The sequence below is a fragment of the Protopterus annectens genome, chromosome 10.part0 (genome assembly GCF_019279795.1).
Source record: "Protopterus annectens isolate FY-2018-M chromosome 10.part0, PAN1.0, whole genome shotgun sequence".
Lineage (NCBI taxonomy): Eukaryota > Metazoa > Chordata > Ceratodontiformes > Protopteridae > Protopterus > Protopterus annectens.
In genome coordinates, this window is record NC_056744.1 from 28572166 (window position 1) to 28593868 (window position 21703).

At 41.7% G+C, this 21703-nt stretch overlaps 1 protein-coding gene across 1 annotated transcript in view; it reads right to left on the bottom strand.

Moving 5' to 3' along the window:
- Positions 1 to 21703, bottom strand: part of LOC122812918 (SAP30 binding protein) — a 1615174-nt gene that overhangs the window by 1379036 nt on the left and 214435 nt on the right. Inside the window, exon 4 of the mRNA XM_044084976.1 lies at positions 17169 to 17216. Within this exon, the coding sequence (XP_043940911.1) occupies positions 17169 to 17216 (48 nt within the window). The remainder of the gene's footprint in view (positions 1 to 17168; positions 17217 to 21703) is intronic.

Here is a 21703-nt window from a genome sequence, read left to right on the forward strand (position 1 = left end):
CACTGCAGCTTCCTCATGTGCAGCCTTGCTAAAAGTAACATGGGTATTGTGGCTGCCATGTAACCCAAAAGTTTCAAGTACTGCCTTGCAGTCAACTGGGTCGATTGGAGCACCTCGAGGAGGTGATCTGACAAGGAGCTCATCTCTGGGGGTGGCAGGAAAGCCTCCATGAGGTCTGTTCTTATTCTGCACCCCAGGAAGACAATGTCCTGAGTTGCATGGAGGTGGGATTTTGGTAAGATTTATCTGGAATCCCAGGGACTGTAATAAGGAGAGGACCAGGTGGAGGTGATCTTGTAGTATTTGTTGGCTGGGGGCCTGGATGAGCATGTCATCCATGTAGGGGAATATCTATATCCCCTTTGTCCTGGTGTAGGCTACTACTGGAGCCAAACATTTGGTAAAGACTCTGGGAGCACTGGAAAGACCAAAAGGCAAGGCATAAAATTGCCAATGAGAGGAGCCCACTAAAAATCTTAAGTATTTCCTGTGGGAGGGTTTGATAGGGATGTGGAGGTAGGCATCTTTTATATCTACAGTAGCCATGAATCCCTGAGGAGTAATCGGGGGCGCGAAGGGTGGGCAGGGTGAGCATTTTAAGGTGGGTACCTTTAGGAAGAGGTTGAGGTAGGAAAGGTCCAGGATGGGTTTCCATGGTCCATCGTTTTTTGGGAACCAGGAAGAGCCTTGAATAAAAACCTTTTCCTTTTGCAGAGGAGGGAAATGACTGTATAGTGCCCTAGTCTAGTAATGTCTGCAGTACTGGTTGTAATAGGGGCAGTTGCTGTGAAGGGAGACAGGGGATGCCCTTCCATATGGGAGGGGAGAGCCAAGTCATGCAGTAGCCATCTTTGAGGATAGACCAGACCCATTTGTCTTTGGTGATCTGGGTCCACAGAGGGAGACAATGAGAGGGGCGGGCAGAGAGGGGCATGGTAGAGAGAGGAGGTTGAGGTAAATGTGGCAGGTAGTCAAATGCTACCTGCCCTGTCCTGAAAGGAAGTCCTCTGGCTACAGGCAAAAGATGCTCTAGGCATTGGAAGTAGTTTCCTGGTGTGTTATCGAGGTCTGGCACTGGGGGTAGGCCGGGATTGTTTCCTGATAAACTGTGTTTTGGAGGGATAGTTCCGGTGGAACTTGGGAATTGGTGAGACCAGGAGATGTTTGAGGTCCTGCAACTCTTTGCCCTTTTTCTGCAGTGATTTAAAGAGGTCTGCTACTTTATATCCAAAAAGTGCAGCATTACCCAGGGGTGCATCCATGAGCTTGGCCCTAAAATTATCTGGTAGGGGTTGTAGACAAAGCCAGGAATATCTGTGCAGGGCGGATGCTGATGCTGCTGACCTAGCAGACGATTCACCTAACAGAGTGTCTGGTGACTTGAGATGTAAGAGCCAGAAGGGAGGATAGGGCTGTTTTGGCAGGGGAATCTGGAATATCTGCCAAATGTTTGGTGGCAGATTGTAAGAGAGATAGGTTATACATAGCCATGTGGGTCTGGTAGTTAGTGGCTCTAAAGGCCAATGTAGCAGAGATATAAATCTTTGTCCCTATTCTCTCCATGGTCTTGCTGTCCTTGTTAGCAGGGAGAATAGCAGCTGTGGGTAATAATTTGGTGACTTTGTCAGTGGCCACAGGGATAGTGGCTGGGTCGGCTGGGGGCACTTTATCAGGTGTTTAGCAGTGTCATGTACTTTGTACAGCCTACCAGGTCTTTGTGGAGCAGGAGGTTGAGAGTCAGGATTAGTGGATGCTGAAGAAAAGGTATATAAAAAGGCTGGAAGGATGGGAGGAACAGCAGATGGGCTAAGTGTTTCCATTTGAATGAGGTTGTAATACCTCTTCTGTACTTTAGATATTTCTGAGGAATGCCATTTGAAATGTTCCTTCATCCTGTTAATGGTCTCACTGAAGGTTAAATCTACCACTGGGGAATCAGGGTCCAGGGACTCTTCCTCAGGGTATCCGTACCCCAAAGGAAAAGAAAGTTGTGAATTGTAGGAGATAGATTCTTCAGAGGAGTCTGAAAGGACTTCCTCATCCTTAGGAGAGTGGTCTGTATGCATGGCCCAAGGGCTTAGGAGAGGAGGAAGGGGTGGAGGTGGAAGAAGGAGTAGGCCTCAATGCCATACAGGCACTGAAGAAGCTCTGACTGAAGGTCTGCCAGTCAGGCATGCTTTCAGAAGAGGGAGCAACATGTTGTTTCTTCTTTTTAAAGGAGAGGTGGCCGGTTTCCCGGAAAGCAGGAACTGTAAAGGAGCAGAGGTCTCTGACAACTCCTCATGAAGAGCTGGATCCCCCCTGGCATCGGCTAGCAGTGCTGGTGTAGCCTCGGCAGACGTGCTCTTGTCTGTGAATGGTATGGCATCCTTGGAGGTACCCGTGACCACCACAGAAGTGGATCCGGAACAAAGTCCTGAAACTAGGCCTATGTCGTCCACAGGCTGGGAGTTGGCGGATGAGGCTCTGCAGAAATCAAAGGCAGTAAGGTTCTGGCCTTCTTCTTAGGCAGTTCAGGGCTGACACTGGAAGGACCTTCCATCCTAAGCGTAAGTAGTTTCAGGCATTGGTTTTCAAGATACAAATTTAACGCGTGCAACCGGCTACACAGGGGTTTCGGCATGAATGCCTGGCAAATAGTGCAGGCCTTACAGTCATGAGCTCTACGTAAACAGAACAAACACTTATCATGGACATCCTAATGAGGGATCTGGCGTCCACACTGACACTTTCCCTTTCTGGATGACATTAACAAGCAATGTTACAAAAGGAAGGACTGAAAAAAGGTTCCCCAACGGGGAACGCATCTTAAACACGATCGCGATGTCAGCAGTAGCAGGAATACCTGGCGTAGGAATGGCGGCTGAAAAGTTCTGAGGGCTGGTGCATGCCGTCACTTTTATGGCCCACGTTTCCTCCGCCTTGCCTGACGTCTGACACACCACAGAGGGACTGAAAGTTTTTGAATACTAGCCACACGTACGCGAGACTGAAGGGATAAACCCATATGCAGAATACTGCACTGTAGGAATAGAAGGACACCTCTCCATTACTCACCTCTGCTGCCCCCTGTCTCGCCTTACTGCTAGCAGTAGCCCTTTAAGGTTTTGAGCAAATAAAGAGTTGGGATGCTTTAAAATCACACTTTACATACTCTTATATATAACAACGAACAGCATATAAATAAAATAAGCACCCTTTCCCCACACTCAAAACATATTTCTGACAATATTAGCTATATCTCCATACCCTTCACAATTTTCATTACTCAACAACAACTTTACATACCCTGAAAACATTTCTACCACGTTCATAACTTTTCGTCTACTCCCTATTTCTAGCAGAAAAGAGGAGCTGGTTCTCAGTATCTGAAGCTAACTGCGCAATCTGAGTATCATCCTAGTATCACCTTCTGGAAACTACACAAGAACTCTTCAAATAATTTGGAGATTCGCATGCACAGACACATATATACTGCACTCCTGTGTACTTCTTATATTAAAAGGACGCGTGCACACACACACACACACACACACACACACACACACACACACACACACACACACACACACGCACACACACACGCACACACACACGCACACACACACATATATATATTCAGTATACAAATAAGATTCACTACCCATGCATCCTAGAATCTGAAACAAGAATCTCAATCACCAGGGCAAACTTCTACATCAACACACACACACACCACTATCATTACACACACTTCAGCGAGTTGCAAGTGTTTGTTGCACAAGCCCTTTATGTCTTATGCAGTTACATCAAATATATTTTATTTATTTAACATTTGTTAACCTGGAAAGTCCAACTTGGAACAAGCCAATTTTCAGCGGAGACCCTGAGAGAAATGCTCCAGATGCACGTCTTTGTTACATGGGAGGAAACCAGAGCTCCCGGAGGAAACCCACATGAACGCAGGGAGGGTATGCAGACTCTGCACAGAAGGCACCCCATTAGTGAATCGAACCAGAGAACCTCTTGCTGTGAGGCGACAATGCTACTGCTGCACCATCCACAGGAACGGAAATGTTATGTTAACTGAAGACTCTACTGTGAGGCATATGCATGCATGCGCGCACACACACACACACACACACACACACACACACACACACACACACACACACACACACACACACACACACACACAGTGACACTTGTCTGTCTTTCTGGCATTAGAATACAGTATTTTGCAAAAGCTCTCAAATGTCATCATGCTGACAACCACAACCTGAAGGTGGCCCTAATGGGGGTGAACTACTTCAGATACTCCACACCAAGGGATTTTCAGAAAGCTCTGACTGGCCTTGCTAAGCATATGGCCAGAAGGAAAAACACTATTTTTTTATTCTTCTTCTATTTACTTATTTATTTTAAACACCTTTATGGGCAAAAACACATTCACAGAAAAGAAATCAAACCATATTAACATTGTTGTCCATTTACTTGCATTGTAAATTACATTTTTTCTTTCTTTACAATTATCATTAGTCCAGCATTACATAAACTGCTGAATTCCTGCCTTATTTTAAACGTCATTCCTCCTCTTCTTCCTGAACATTATTTCGCATGTACTGTTCTCACAATGTCCATTAATTTGTGTCATTTGTCTTTCCCCTTTTCTAAAGATACATTTTCTAGTTCTTTTCTCTCGTTTAGAATATTCAATACTTCAAATAAAAATGATTTGGACTTTGATTTCCATTTTCTAGTAAATGCTTTTCTGTGAGCCAACAAAATTAAGCTTAATAAGGCTTTATATATGTCTAGGTAGTTCAGATCCTGTGTACCAGCTCAAAAGAATGTTGTTGTTGTCTTTCGGCTTTTCCCAGTTAGGGGTTGCCACAGCGGAACATTGGTCTGCTAATGTTTGGCAGTAGATATTCACGGTGCCGAGTTGCCAGCTCGACACCCAACCTTCAAAGAAGGCATGCCCATTCACGTATGTCTTTCGGAACGCCACTCGACCCGCGGGGAGGACATACAGACTCCACACAGAAGGCACGCCCCTCAAAAGAATAATTTCATTAATTATAACCATTTGCTCACTAATATTTCTCCCAGAGTACTATTGCAGGGAATTTTTAAAATATGCCAACTCATTACACTCCCACATTGTATGTTCCCAGCTACAGCCTTCTAACCCATCACACCTGCAACATTTGTTATCTACCTCGGGAAAATTTCTTTAAAGTTTGCTTGTGTTATAAAAATAATACCTATGCAAACACTTCAAGCAAAGATCCTAAACCTTCTGGACTTTGTTACACACTTAGGGGTCATACATACATCTTCCGCTGTTCTCTTCTAAAATGCTTTTCTAGTCCTCCTACAGGACATTACCATTTAGCAAAGTCTAACTTACAACACATTAATGTGGCTCTACTCAAGGCTAGAGGTCTTAACAAAAATTATGCCCTAGCTTGTGGCCTTCCTGCAACTCAAACTCAAATTTAGATTAAGAGAGACCTGGTTTCACTGCATGCACTCCATTATCGCTGGTTTAGAACACATCATACATTCACACAGACAAGCAACTGCAAGTTAAATGTCAGTTTTTCAAATACCTAACGTTAAAGCAGATTCCTTATGACCTTAATTCTAAAATTTTGGAACTCCAAGTCGACGTAAATGTCATCAGCTACCACTTCATTGTCAGCACTTGAACACCATGTATGATGACAGTTACCTTTACCCCAAACATCTCTATAAACCATAACACATTTTATTCTAAAGTGATTTCAATTAGTCTATTAAATTAGCTCACTTGCAGTACCTATGGAAACATGCCCAATGCTCACTTGGCTATGTAAATGCAAACTGCCTAGAATAGATGGCAAACAGCTCTAATAGGGAACACAATACCCTTGGTACTGTCCTCACTAATATCACACCTCCACTTGTACAACTCCACAGGTATCATCCTCCATAATCAACTCATACCACACACTGCTGATGCTCACGTAACACTGGTGATAACTCGTAAACAAATTTATTAGTATTCCGAAACTCTGCAAAAGCAACCCTCCAGCAGCTACTTAATGACCTAAATTTCTAGTACGTCTCAACCTAGGCTGGCCATACCAATATAGCCAAAACATTTACCTCTGAATTCGAATTTTACAGAGAAAGCAGTACCTGACCATACCAAACACTTCGGGAAAATTTTAAAATGTACCATTAAGGTGGAATACTTTTACATACAAACTCTACAATAAAAGAAAGAAGCAGCTAAGATCTTATAGGCAGTCTCATACTCTGTCTACAATGGTATTCAAACATGCTAGCAAAGAACTTAAGGCATGCGGTCAGAAAACACAGAGATGATCATGAATTCAGCATGGCCGATGACACCAAAAGTGACTATAAAGCCTTCATTAACAATATCAGAAAGTTAAGAAACTACACTCCTCACTGTTAATAACTAATTCAAAATGATACCACCCATTGGGAGCCCAAAGAAACAAACAATACTGCAGCAAACAAATGCAGTGCAAACTTCACCTTCCCTACCATTATAATTGCCCCCCCCCCATTCCCTCAATCCATTATTCTCTGTAAGATCACTATAAGCAGATCCTAACTGCCCTTTTCTAAAGCAAAGAATACCATATCCATGGTAATTGACAATATAACAGAAAATTCAATAACCAGTACCAACTACAGCCTGTTACAAACTCTAGTATACCTCTTTAGCATGAGGCTTGCAACAGGCTACATTCCCAAAGCCTAAAGAACAGCCATCATAATATCCCTAGATATTGGAAGTCCAACCCCCCCCCCCCCCAACAAAAAAATAATATGGTGATTACAGGCTTATTAGTCTTATCAGTCTTACCTACAATGCCATAGAATGTATTTGACCCCATAAATCTACACACTGCTATTCTCGTAGCCCTGGATCACATCAATTTGTCTTTTTCAGATGTAGGTCTTCACTTCTTAACCTTATAGACTTCTTTGAAGACAGTTGAGGGTGGTTATGTACAGCACACTGCATACCTGGACCTGGCTATGGCAGCAATCACCACCACCAATGCAGGCACTGCTAAACTGGTAACCCTAAAAAATCAATCCATATATAGCAAGGTCAACAGCACATTGGTTGCCAGACAGAACACATTATTAGAGATGCAGGTGCACTACAGTAAGCAAAACTGTCAGGGCTTCCTCAAGGTTTAGTGTAAAGTCTTCTTGTACATGGCATTTACAGGTCAGCACAGACTATGGCTGACAAAACATTCCGACTGCAAAACTATTATGGCCCGAACACCCACTGACTGAGCACTACAGGATGTGTGGATGAAGCAAAACAGATGCAAGGACATTGGCCTCAAACAAAATACCATAAATGCAGTACAACCCACTTTGGTAAAAGAAACCCCTTAAGAATGACACTATAGTTTGGTGACCCAGCACCCTCTTGGACGACATATTGTCCACTGATCATAATTGTCTTCACTGTAATTACATAACCCTTCTATAACAACCAAGGGCATCTAACTAAGAGCTTCTACTGTATTCTCTCATTTCTGCTGTTATTGGATACACTTATCACTCTGTTATTAAGTTATCTAAACATTTCAGTCATTTGGAAAGATTTCTGAGGTTCTTAAAAACAAAAAATCCCAAACCTCAAAGTCCCTTAGTTATCTAGACTGAGTGGCCACCTTTTCTTTGTATTACGTTTCCTAAGGACTCCTCCTTGACAATCAAATGTTAGCATTTCAGGCTAGAAGTTTCCACCCTCCTATGCCCACTATGTTTTTGGAAAAATAATGGTTCTGTAAACACAAAGGAACTTGATATCGAACAAATTAATAGGATCATAGTGGCCAGACAGTTGGGGAATACAGAGACAGATAAGCACCTGTGTAATAAATCACATGCTCATATTTAGCAATATATATATATATATATATATATATATATATATATATATATATATATATAAAACCTTAACTACATTCAAAATTAATCCAGACAACTTGATGGGCACCACAAATTCTCCCTAGGTCTATCTTGTATAACTTTCCTTAAGGCAGGAGATAACTCATGATGGCTGAGTTTTCTGGCTAGACTGTTAATGGTGTGATGACTGACTGCCTAGTAATTACCCATGAACCTGTTTAGAGATCATGTTGTACCAAATGCTGTCAAAAGTACAGCTATAATTTCAAGGAGGTAACACTATTTCTAAGTAAAAACAAAGTACTACTGATCTTATAGTCTTACGCTTATGCCAAGCAGAAATAAAAGATCAAGATCTGACAAAATATTTGAAATTGGAAATCCAGTTGGGGGGATCATGCATCCTTAGCCAACATACATACTTTTTTTTTTTAATTAAATGAATGTATTCCTTGTTTAATATGATTATAAACAAAAGAAAATGTCCTGAGAAACAACCAGAAGCATATGTATGTTCTGAAAAAGATGTTTTCACATGGTTACATTTCAGACATCTAGAAGCAGGATTATGTTGGACAAGTTTTCAATATTCATCTCTTAGAAGGACAGTTCTTGTTAAAACAGGAAATGTCTGGAAAGTACTTCTAATACTGTTAATTTAATCTCACTGTTTTGCCTTTCTTTACTCAACATTTTAAGAGTGCAGTTGGGGGATCAAAAAGGGAATTACCAACAACAGAATAATCTAAAATCTGCATCTCAGCATTTTCAAGCAGATTTTGGGGGCAAGTAAAACATGGTCTCATAAGAATACTCCAGGAGTGCCTGCTGTAATTGTTACATCTACTGCATCATAAGCACACTAAAGTGCCTGAAGGCCCACAGATTTAAACAGTTAATAACTACTCCTTCAATCTGAATATGAAAACTGACGACACTAAGATATATTTAAAACCAGAATTCTGACAGGATAACATCAGGCAGGTAATTGTGAGTAGTTAATTCTAAACTGCTGGAAATCTAAATGCTTTTATCTTGGCAGTTGTGAAGCTTGCCCATTTCTAGTGAAGGGCAAAATTACCTTCTGGAACAGAAGATAAAACTAGGCCCCTTAGATAACGCAGGTATAGCTAATGTTCCAAAACTAACTTCAGGCTGTAATATTTAGTAGTTTTCTATACCAAATTCAAAAATGTCAGTTGATCAGTGAACTGGGGGTCTGAGGTACAGGACATCTATTCCTAAAGTTTTGAATGGGATGAGGGTACTCTTCTCGAGATTACGAAACATAAAACTTTTGGGATAATATAATAAAATTCTTTCAGATGTGAGCCATTCAGAGGTTTCACCAATGTTTACAATGTCATTAAAATTAGTATTCCCTGGAAAAAGGACAAATGCGATGTATCCTAAAGACAAAGGAATATATTCTAGAGAAAGACACTAGTTTGCAGAGAATCTACACAAGTACTGCTGTAGATGAAAGTATGATAAAGTTTAACCTTGAAAGTTTGTATATCCGATTAACCTACCACAATAGGTACCACAGCTTTGGCTGTCAAAACAGTAATGCAGTAGGTGGGCACACAAACTGAACCTGCCCAACTTGAAGAATGGCATAACTTAAAAACCTGCAATAATTCAGGCTCTCCTCTCAAACACTTCAGTGCAAACTTGTGATGTTCTTCCCTGGGAACCTGGACCTCTGAGATGACAAGACCTCTGCACCTTGGTGAGTAACAAGATAGGTAGTTTGTTTCAATCTGCTATTTGGTAATGAAATGGCTGCTGTTCACCACGCAATACAATAACTGACTTCTTTTCTTTGTGACTGAAGTTGGTAATATGGAGGTCCTGGCAAAATTGATGTACCAGAGTCTGAAGATGAAAGGACTGAAAGAAAAATTCCAGAATCCATGCGTTAACAGACTTCTCTCTTTGTCAAGTCCACTCTCTGCTGAACAAATCTGTTCATTATCTCTATCATTATTTCAATTCAAACATAGAAAAGTGTGTAAGCACTGCTGCCTCACAGCACTTGGTTCACCAATTCAGTTCTTAGCCAAAGTGCCTTTTCTATGGAATGTGCAAATCCATCATGCGGGTTTTCACCAGGTACTCTAGTTTTGTCCCACATCACAAAGGCATGGCATAGTTGAACTAGTGACCCGCCACACTTCCTACAGGTGTGTGTGTGTGTGTGTGGGTGTGGGTGTGGGTGTGGGTGTGTGTGTGTGGGTGTGTGTGTGTGTGTGTGTGTGTGTGTGTGTGTGTGTGTGTGTGTGTGTGCACGCATCCTGTGAAAGGGGAGGAACCCAACTCAGAATTACTTTCTCTACTTTGCCCCCAATGAACCCGAATTTAATTAAACAAGAAAAACTAGAAAGTGAAAATGAAAGCTACTTCCCCAAAAAAGTTATATTCTCTACTCCGTTTTAAAAGAAAAAAAATGAAGCCAGTGTCTTACCATAAAGCTATAAATTAAGGTACTTCAAGGGCCTATTTCCTGGATCCAGCCAGTCACACTATGCTCCAACTGATCGACTGAGGAATGGGTGATGCCTATCAACTGAGATGCATAATCCCAGTGGCCACTAGGGGTGCACCTAATATACAGTACTCTCTCTCACTCTCCACCAATGTGGAAGACTAATGTAAACCTGACCCCTAGGTACTGAAGGACAAAAATGTAAAGCACAAGAATAAGGACAACATCTCAACAGACAGACATTCATTTTAAGCAGTGTGACCAATGTCTGCTCTCTGTTACTTTAATCTTTTGACAGCAATCTGTAAGGAACCCTTCCAGTGATCCCTGCAATGGGCAGTTTCAGCCACTGCCACTTGCAAGGTAGCAATACAAACCAGAAGACTCTCCCCACAGACACACACATTTGTAGGTAGATTAATTAAAACCAAAATAGAGCAGAATCCAGACCAAAAGTGTACTGATAACCAAAAACAAACCAAAGTCTGGAAAAACGAAGCAGGAGGTACCAGATAAATACAGTCCTTTATTGAGCCAAAACGACAAACTGAATTAAAAGTATCACTGGTATCAATGCAGTGATTTACGTCAAAGTCCTCCCCAGGTAGAGGGCACCATTCTAATGCAGGCTCTGGTTTGTGATGTGGTGAACACATGCACATTTCACAAAGCTTCAGTGTTTTGTGATTTAGAATATTTGAACATCTTTACAATAAACGTCAGGACCAAGATCTCCACTCTGAAAAACAGCAAAGAACTGGTGGCCTCCAGGGCTAGGCAAACTCCCTTAATGATCAGCATGAGTGCACCAGTATAATGAGGTATGTGGCCCCAAGTGTTGCAGCTTCCAACAAACAATGGTGAAGTGAACTAGGAAGAGGAATAAATTCAAAAACTTCCCAAAGAAGGTCTCCAACGTATACCACAAAGTTATTTTTATATGCAGTGAGATTACAATCATCAATTCTTACGAAGGTTTAGCAGGAAAGTAAAGTCTGCAGTCTATCACAGTTCAGCTGCGTGTTAAGAAAGCTTGGGTCTATATCAGAAGTGCAAACTTTCAAAAGGTCAAGTCTCATATGGTCAATACCATATGAGCGAAATTTTGAAAGCTTGCAAGTTTCAACAGAGATCGCCATAGGGAATATTTCCCTTTACTTCACTGTAGTGCAATCTCAGAGTTGGTATATTTAAGTAGCGGGGAGTGTGGGGGGGTGGGGGCCCCCCCCTGCTCAGAGCACTCGGGTATGTTTTTTTTTTTGTTTATTTTTATTATATGTTCGATATTTTAAAACTTTGCTCATATAATATAGACCCAAAAGCTCTTATGTGAGAGCTATGTTATCTTCTTCTATCTCAATTGTTGGGTATATCGTATCCAACCAGATCTAAAGCAGTCAACTTTCAGAATCTGGGCTCCAACGGGCAGGCAATGCTAATCTACCCATAATCCCCCTCCACCCTTACACAAATTCAATCCAAAGAACTAGATCTATACCAAAGGTTTTTCCTATACTTATACACACAAAAACAGGACCTGAAATAACAAAGGCATAGTTCCAGACTGTAAACAAGACAAGGTCCTGGAGAGGTCCATTACAGTCAATCAATAACCCAAACAGGTGATAATTTGGCAGAGGAAAAGAGGGAAGGAAAGTTGAGACGGACGAAGATGACAGCATGGTTCTAGCATTATGGTAAATACATACATTTCATAACCAATGTGGTCTTTTCAGTCCGCCTCAAATGTCGGGACAAAGTCCGCAGCTACTGAAAACCCCGAGAGTTTTCATGGAAGGATATCCCAGAGAATGATGCAACTAGACAAAGAAGCTCGGGAAATGGACTGCAAGTCCAACTTGCAGTGGGAAATAAATGTATGTACAGTGGACCAACAAACAAACAGCATGGTTTGGAGGGCCAGGTATATCTCGCACAGGATACTGCTGCTCTGAAACAGACTCCCCATCCACATAAAACAAAGTTAATCTCTGCCCATATTCAAGCACAACCTGGATCTCTATGGATGGGAAACAGCATATTTACCCCAGGACTGTCCCCTGTATTACTAATGGACAAAGGCAGCTCCAAAATGCTTCATCCCATGCATGTTCCCCTCAAATTATCTATGGTACGATCCCAGTTATTCTCATTAGCGGTAATATACAATTATCAAACATGGGACAGATGAGGCCAACCTCTTAACAAAATGGCATAGGTTAATTCAAACACAAAAGGGGAAACTGGCTAGGCTTATAATAGCCCACAAGGGCAGGTAGCCTAGTACTCATCTATGCAGAAAGTAGCCATTGCACAGATATCAAAAGTAAGCATGTGATGTGAAAGTTGCAACAGCTCTGGTAGAATGAGCCTTAGGTCTGAGAGACAGCGAGAGAGACAAAGAGAGAATTCTTTAGCTTTGTAAACAAAAGAAATACAGTCAGACAGCCACCTGGAGAGTGCGACTTTGGAACCACTATAAACCAATTTAGTCTTAGAAAAGGAAAACCGATGGTTGGTTTTCCTGAAATTCTTGCTACTGCAAACAGAACTGCAACTGTTAATGAACATCCAGCAAAATTATAGAGTATATTTGTCTTTGTCCAAAAAACTAAGAAATAAAATGGGCAAATTAGTGGCTTGATTTAGGGCAGTCAGAAGCAACCTCGAGGAGAAAATTACAGTTGGTCCAAAAAACATACCCTATTTTTGTGGATCATCAGATATGAAAGGTTTACACAACAGGGTCTGAAGTTCTGAAATCCTCCTTGCCAAGATAACTGCCACAAGAAAAAGTATTTCCCAAGAAAGAAATTTCAGTTCCACCATAGCTGCAGATTTAAAAGTGGGCTTAGTTAGGGCCTGGAGTAAGATAGTAATAACCCTAGGTGAAACAGGGTCTCAAAGGAGGTCCGAAAGGGAAATATATCCTGTAAGACCACCTTAGATAACTTCAATGAGGGAACAGGATTATGAACTAGCTGTCAGTTGAACCCTGACAGTGGAATAGCTAGCTCCTGCCTGAAACAGACTTGCCAAAAAATCCAAAACAGATGGTCAAGGGGCTGAAACTGGATCCAGACCTTTGGAGGAAGCCCAAATGGAAAATTTATTCTACTTGCCTCTATATGTAGTACACAGGAAGATAACCTAGAATTTCTGGACACCATTGGAAATGGAGAAACCAAGTGATTATTTTCAGGGCTTCAGCACTGGGAAAACATCATCCACTGCCAAACCTTCAGCATGCAGATGGGATACCTCTTCTCTGGATCTTCAGAGAGAAAAACCCATTCAAACACTTGTAGGGCAGACAAAGCAAACATTCCCAGAGTAGGCCCTCTGGGATGTAATTAACCCAACAAAGGACCTCCTTGAGACTCGATCGGGAAGCCAACACCAGAGCTTAACTGTCTAGTGTCAATGCACCAGTGGCTGACCTCTCAGCTCTCAGACTCAAAGAGAATAAACATTGTCAGAGTCAAATGTGCAAGGAACACTATCAAAGTCAAACACAACCTTACTACAAGCTCATACAAGGGCATCCCACAGAAAACACTTGGGTTCCAAAGCCACCAGGGATCTGAAGGTCAGATCGATGAAAAGAAAACCAGAAGAGGGGAAGCAGGGTCAATCCCAGCACTCCTGGAGTTGGAGGTGCAAGGAGGACCCCTTATCAGAAACAGGATCTTCAGGAACTTTCACATTATCCAGTCCACATCTGCTTCTCACAGACTTTTCGATGACTGTTCTGACCTGAAAAAGGAAGCCATCAGTGGTAGCCTGGAGGACTTATGGAAGGACATCTCCTGCAGTGTAGCTGCTTGGAGCTAGGGACTGGCTAGATCTGGGGACAACCTAGCTTGGAAATGTAGAGGTGGAATAGTAGACAGTATCTGAATTAGCTCCAAATGGGGAACCAGATCCGAATGTCTGGGCAGCTTCAAGTCCAGACCTGTAGATCCCAACAGATCAGATCATCTCATTCTGGACTCTTTTGAGCACTCTTTATCCTTCCCATCTCTCTTAGGCTTACCTGTAGACTTTTTACTACTCTGAGAGGGAAGAGGCAAATTCTCCCCACTGTGGCTGAAAGACAGTCTGAGAAAGCACTTGGTCCAAATGCAGAAGATAGCTGACAATCCTCATTCAAGTGTGAAGCACCCATGCAGTACAAACTGAGTGCAGATCTTGTGGGGAGAATTTGTGACCGCATGTGGTGCACTTTTTAAACCCCAACGCCTTATCAGACATCTCAAGAAAGCCAAACAGTTCAACAGACTGCCTAACGTACATGGCAAAACCTAAAAAAAACACTATTATAATAAAGTAACCAGGAAATAACTATATGTACATTTAGCCAGAGGAAAAACAAAAACAGGATAGAGAAATGTATTTTTTATATGAGGAGCAAGAAAGAAAGTGGTAAAAGTTGCCAACAATGACGAAAAGAAACTAAGTAAATGACTAAGCATGCAAACTACTCTGTAGGTAGAAAGACTAACTGCAGATATTACAGGGATAAGATGACAAAAAAACTATTTTAACCCATGATAAAGACCAAAAAAGCTCTGAGCCCTGGAAACGTTTGATAGCATGAGCTGCAAATCAGATCCAGGGCAATGTGAGGGTGGAGAGGAATAATGAGTAGAGGGGAGAAGCCTGAGCTGTGGATCCAAAAATCTGAAATTTGCTGGCTTTTAATCCAGTTGGATCCAATATACCCAACAGTTTTGGCAAATGGAAAACGCACACCATCATATCCAACCCAGAGTTTCAGAAACAGTTATTCCCATGAGCTGGAAGCCTCAACTCCCCAAGTAAACTGCAGCAATTCAGAGGCTGCTCTCCCAACTCTGTTTTCTGCTGGCAATGGCTAAAGAGTAAAAAACTGTATCGCTGGTGAATCCGCATGCAAATGGGGCAGTCTGTGGAGCTGCTAATGCAAATTAGCTATGTGTTCTCCTGTGGAAACAGTACTGGCAGCAGATCAATGAGACAGAATCTCTCTACCAAGACAATTGCTTTGTTAGGAGGACGAAAATGACCTCCATCTTTTGACAAAAGTCACCCATTTACTTCTATGAGAGTGGTCAAAATATGTACTGTGACTTTAGGCAGGTAGCATGGAACCACAGGTATGCTTGCCTTTATGTCTGACCGTGTCTGCATGAGCGTGTGGGTGTGTGCGCATGAGCGATAGAGGTGCCTATGATGCTGCCATGCATGGGCTGACGCAGAGAACATTAGCGCTGTAGGTCTAACAGTGCAATGTTTGATCTACAAACATTGTAATTAGCCACTCATAAAGTGCTCTACATGCCATTTTATAAAGTCTTCAGAGATTCTTACCCACATTAGCCAGTCAGTGCTAGTGGTGAGAATTTTTCTGAAACGCACGGTACATCACGATCATAAGATTCTCTTGCCAGTTATTCAGGATGCCAGAGTTATTTGGTAGTTACTTCATACCACACCAGAGGTATCAGATATTTATTCACAATCATACCTCTCAACTGTACAGATTTTCGTAGAATGTCCAGGTTTTTTCCTCATATTTTTGTTCCGTTTTTCATAAAATTGTGTTTTTTCTGGCAAATTGGTGGCAAATCATTAAAGACTGAAGTTAGAAAATAAAGACAGATATTTGAGTTTCAGACTTCATACCCTTCAGAAAATTCATGCTGATGCAAAACAGGTTATTCTAGCAACTTCCTAAGTTTGTAAGAGCAATACTTAAAAATTGGCCCTATTTTTGGGCCTTTGTCCAGATTTCTTGCTCTAATAGGTTGAGAGGTATGCTCACAATTGAAAAAGAAAAACGAAAATAAAAAAATCTAACTTTTCCATATTAGATTACAGTCCCTTTAGTCACACTTACTAAACACTGAAAAACAGATGTTTACCTGCTTAGTAAATACAGTTTGGTAAGCATTCACATTTCTGGGTAACCACCCACAGCATTGCTATATGTCAAAATACATTCGGTATGCAGTTATCTCTATTTGGTAGTACACAGATAACTATGTAAAACACCGAACTGAAAGGTCAATAAAAATAAAAGATAAACAGCATAACATACATTACTATAGTAGCAGAGTAGCTTCACTTGTAGAATATTAACAGAAAAATTAGGCTACTTAGTTAAGTACAATACATATGTAAATACCAAAAATGCATGAACCACCACCACTAAGGCACAGCTAACTGCAACACTTAAAAATATAAACCTGGCAAAAAATTACTGTAGTTCACTGAAGAAAATTACTTGCATAGTGATATTAACTGAAAACAACCACTACTTTGCTCAACTAATCTCTGATGTAATTCTGACTATGCATAAATTCACAAAGCACAAACATTAAAGGAGCAACTCCTAAACAAATATGCACATGGTATAATACAAATAATGCTGATGTGTGGCTTACAAATCTGCTCGTTCCTTCTTAATCACTTTTTCTACACCTCTTTACAAGAAAAAGGCTCCTTAAATTATGCAAATTATTGGTTACTCTGGCTTCAAATTTTGCAACTGCAATGTGGCTGAAAGAAACTTGAATGCTTTTCTTCAACGTGCACATTTCATTTCAATTTTCTTTTACTGCTTTACATGCATTACAGAACACTTTCAGATGGTGAAGATAGGTTAAACACAGCACATTTCAATACAGTGCAAATGACCAATCCACTTTAAGAGGGCTGGTGTCTCATTTTGCAGCCTCAGTATCACAAGTCTAAATACCTTTATGCCATCGATTGTGGAGCTGTTATTTTCTGAATCTTCATCACCCTAAAAGACAAGAATTTAAAGGATTAAGCTCCACTAACTTCTTGGGTGGGAGGGAAGAAGTGACACACTGCAAAGGACGTGGCTAGTAGCACAACAAAAAAAGCAAGCATGACAGAAAATGTTATATGTTAACAGCAAGGGAAAATGAAAGCCTTATCTTGCTCATCCTTTTCAGTTTCCTTAAAGGATATCAATGCCCACAGACTGAAAAAAAACACGTTTCCTGCATTTTAACACTATGTTTAGACTCTGCATATTTTTTTATATTTTTAAATGCAGTTCCACAGTCTGCCCACATGGGGTCCGGCATCTTGTCTTTTTTTAGTCTACCTCTAGGTATCCCACAATGCAACGCGTGGCTTTAAAATATTACATCACAGCCCCTGAGCTCCTATTAATGGATTGACTTTACATGTGTTTTCATATATACCCCGTTTTCTTTTAGCCAGTCAGGTTTAATTACCATTTCTTGCTTTTCAATGACTTAAGACAAACGGGGATAATAACACAGAATAGTATACTCAGCACATGAACTTTTTCTCCTGCTGTGAGCTATAAATCACAGTAGCAAACAGCTCAAATTTACCACTTTGACAGATATGAAGGGGAGGTGTTTATGAGTTTAAGGACTACAACTCAGCATCACAAAAGAATGAAAACTGGTCACTTTAGAAAGAAAAAGTAGTAACAGGCACTGAGAATACTGCTGTGTGTGATTATCCCTGTTTGTCTTTTAATTAGTCATTGAAAAGGAAGAAATGGTAATTAAATCTGATAGAATAAAAGAAAGCAGTGTATATGTGAAAACACATGTAAAGTCACTACATTGACAGGAGCTTAGAAGCCATGAGGTAGTATTTTACAGCCAAGCACTACAATGTGGGAAACCTAGAAGTGGTAGACTAAAAAATCAAGATCCTGGACCCCATGTGGGCAGACTCTGGAATTGCGTTTAACAATATAAAAAAGTGCAGAGTCCAAAATTGGTATTAAAATGCAGGAAACATCATGACATGATGAAAAGTACAGTTTTGTACCTACTATAAATGTAGATGTTCGAATGTTCACCCTGCTGCAGTCATCACACTTGGGTTATCCTGTTGTCAGGCGGTCCTGCAGTCGGCCGGAATTCCAAAGTCTTGGTCCGGCGTCGGTTGCTGTCGGTTCTTCCCTGACGTCAGTGCGCAGGGGTATATATAATGCAACCAACGCCATTTTCTTCAGTTTTTCTTGCCCCAGATGTCAGGTGCCCCCAAAAAGGTGGTCAGTAATTAGTACCAAATTGAGTAACCTCTGCGCAAACACAACATCCCTTCAGCTATAAGCAAATACATCAGTAAGGTATAGAAGAGATTTAGCCAGTAGATCAGAGGGGATGGAGGGAGGGTAACCTGGACTGCAGCAGGGTGAACACTCGAACATCTACATTTATGGTAGGTACAAAACTGTACTATGTTCATCGTGTTACACTGCTGCAGTCATCACACTTGGGTTGAATCCTAAAGCTAAGGATGGGGGGAGGTATCATAGAGGGTTAGTGGAGGCTACAAGGCCCTGTAGAACTGCAGTGGCGAAGCCCGCCCTAGTCTTAGAGTAAAGAGGTAAGTGATAGTGTTTGGTAAAGGTGTGTACTGAACTCCAAGTTGCAGCTTTTAAAATCTCCTTGGTTGGAACCCCCCTGAGAAAGGCTGTAGAAGTAGCTGTTGCCCTGGTAGAGTGGGGCCTAATGGTAGCAGGAACTGGTTTTCCATGATGGGTATAGCAGAAACTTATGCAATGACCTACCCATTTGGAAATGGTTTGCTTTGATATAGCCTTCCCTTGAGAAGCTGTAGCATAGGATACAAAGAGCTGGTCAGATTTTCTGAAAGTCTTAGTTTTGTCCAAGTAGTAACGAAGTTGCCTGTGAATGTCCAAGGAATGCAGGAGTCTCTCACCTTTGTTCTGTGGATTTGGGAAGAAGGTGGGTAAGTGGATGGTTTGACTTAAAGCCACACTGGAAACCACCTTGGGCATAAAGGAAGGATTGGTTCGTAGAGAAACTCTGTCTTGATGAAAAATGAGGAAAGTTCCACTGCCATTAGTGCCTGTAGCTCTGTGACTCTTCTAGCTGAAGTTATTGCTAGAAGCAGGGCAGTCTTCCATGATAGGAACTGAAGATCTGCAGAGAAAGCTGTCTCAAAGGGAGGCAGCGTTAGTTTTTCCAGAACAAAATTGAGGTCCCATGTTGGTGTAGGGGCTCTCCTGGGTGGTCTAATGTTTTTTGCCCCTCGGAGGAACTGCCTTAGAAGTGGATGCAAAAATAAAGGTGGATCCGTGTTGTAGTGGGCTGAAATAGCTGAAGCATGGATTTTAATGGAGGAGAAAGCAAGTCCTTTGTGCAACATCTCAGTTAAATACTGTAGAATGTGAGGCATGTGAGGCTGAATTGTGTCTTGGCCTTTAGCTTGGTTCCAGGCACAAAACCTTTTCCATTTGTCCGAATAAGCCTTCCTGGTGCTTGGCCTCCTGGCTTCCAGAATAACATCCAGAACTGCTTGGGAAAGAGGAGCTGGCTGAATGCTTAGTTGATTTGCCATGCAGCCAGATTTAAGGTTTTGAGCTGGCTGTGAAGAATCTGATTGTTTTGTTGTGTGAGCAAATGGGGAATTTGTGGCAATATCCATGGGGGGCCAAAGGCCATATTCCTCAATAGCGGGTACCAGTGCTGGCGTGGCCAGTCTGGGGCTATGAGAATCAGTTGTGGTCTCTCCTTTTTGACTTTCAGAAGTACCTTTGTGAGGAGAGGCAATGGTGGGAAGGCATATACTGTCAGGTTTTTCCAACTGAAAGAGAGTGCGTCCACTTTCCAAGCTTGATGGTGAAGTGTCCTTGTACAAAATTTTGTTAGTTGATAGTTTTGAGGACTGGCAAACAGGTCTATGTCTGGAAGGCCCCATTTTTGAGTTATCATTGCAAATATTTGTGGATCTAGTTTCCACTCGTGGGGATCCTTGATGTTTCTGTTGAGGTCGTCTGCCAATGTGTTCTTCTGTCCTGGCAGGAACTGAGCTTGTAAGTGAACTTGGTAAGTCAGAGCTGTGTTCCATAAGATCATTGCTTGCCTGCATAGAGGGTAGGAATGTGTACCCCCTTGTTTGTTTATGTACCACATTACTGTGGTGCTGTCCGTCTTTATTGTAAGTTGTCCTGGATGAAATAGATCCTTGAAGGCTGTCAGAGCTTTCTGTACAGCTAGCATCTCTTTTTGATTTATGTGCATATTCCTTTGATCTGCAGTCCATATGCCTTGAACGCATTATCCTGCCATGTGTGCCCCCCAGGCGTAATCTGATGCATCTGTTGTGATAGTTTGCCTTGCTGGGGGCAAGGTGAAAGGCTGACCCTTGTTGAGGTGACATGCCTGTGACCACCATAGAAATTCCTGTTGTAGGCAAGGTATGAGAGATATCATTGTGTCCAAGCTGTGGCTGTGTTGAGACCATACGCTTTTTAGGTACCACTGTAATTTCCTCATATGCAGCTTTGCAAATTGTATTATTAGTATGCAAGATGCCATGAAGCCCAAGGCCTGCAGAATTTTTCTTGCAGTTAATTGGGTCTTTGTTGGCATTGTTTTGAAATATTGAGTCAGTTGTAGTTGCTTGTCTGGCGTAAGGTAAGCCTTCTGGGCCATTGTATTCAAGCTAGCACTCAGGAATGTCATATTTTGTGAGGGTACTAGTTTTGACTTCTTTTCGTTTACTGTGTACCCAAGGCAGTTTAGTAGATGTTTTAAAAGGCCAGATGATGTAAGAGAATGTCCTTGCTTTCTGCTTGGATGAGGCAGTCGTCCAGGTATGGGTATATTTGAATTTCTCTGTCTGCAGTATGCAATTACTGGTGCCAGACATTTTGTGAAGACTCTGGGCGCAGTAGATAAGCCAAAGGGCAGTGCAGAGAATTGGTAATGGGTTGAACCTGCAATGAAATGGAGGTATATTCTGCAACTTTGTCTGATCAGGACATGCAGGTATGCCTCCTTGAGGTCCAACGTTACTAGCCATGCTTCCTTGCCCAACATGGGAAGAAGCTGCTGTAGTGTTAGCATCTTGAATTGGGGTACTTGTAAGTAAGTGTTTAGAATTGAAAGGTCCAGAATTGGTCTCCAGGCATTGTCCTTTCTGGGCACTAGAAAGAGTCTTGAGTAAAATCCTTGGCCTTGCACTCGAGTAGGTACCAGTTGAATGGCTCTCATGTCCATGAGAGCTGTAATTTGCTTTTGTGCCTCTGCCCATTGATTTTGTGGCAGGTTTGGCATTCCTCTTTTCATTGGCAAGGTGTGAAAATGGAATCTGTATCCTCGTAAAATTATGTCTAGGACCCATTTGTCCTTTGTGACAACGTGCCAGTTGTCTGGAAAAAGTTCAAGTTTTCCTCCCAAGGGGGCTGCCAAGAGAGTATTGCTTGGCCAGATGAGGTGCAAGTCATTGAGTTTGCCTTCTGGT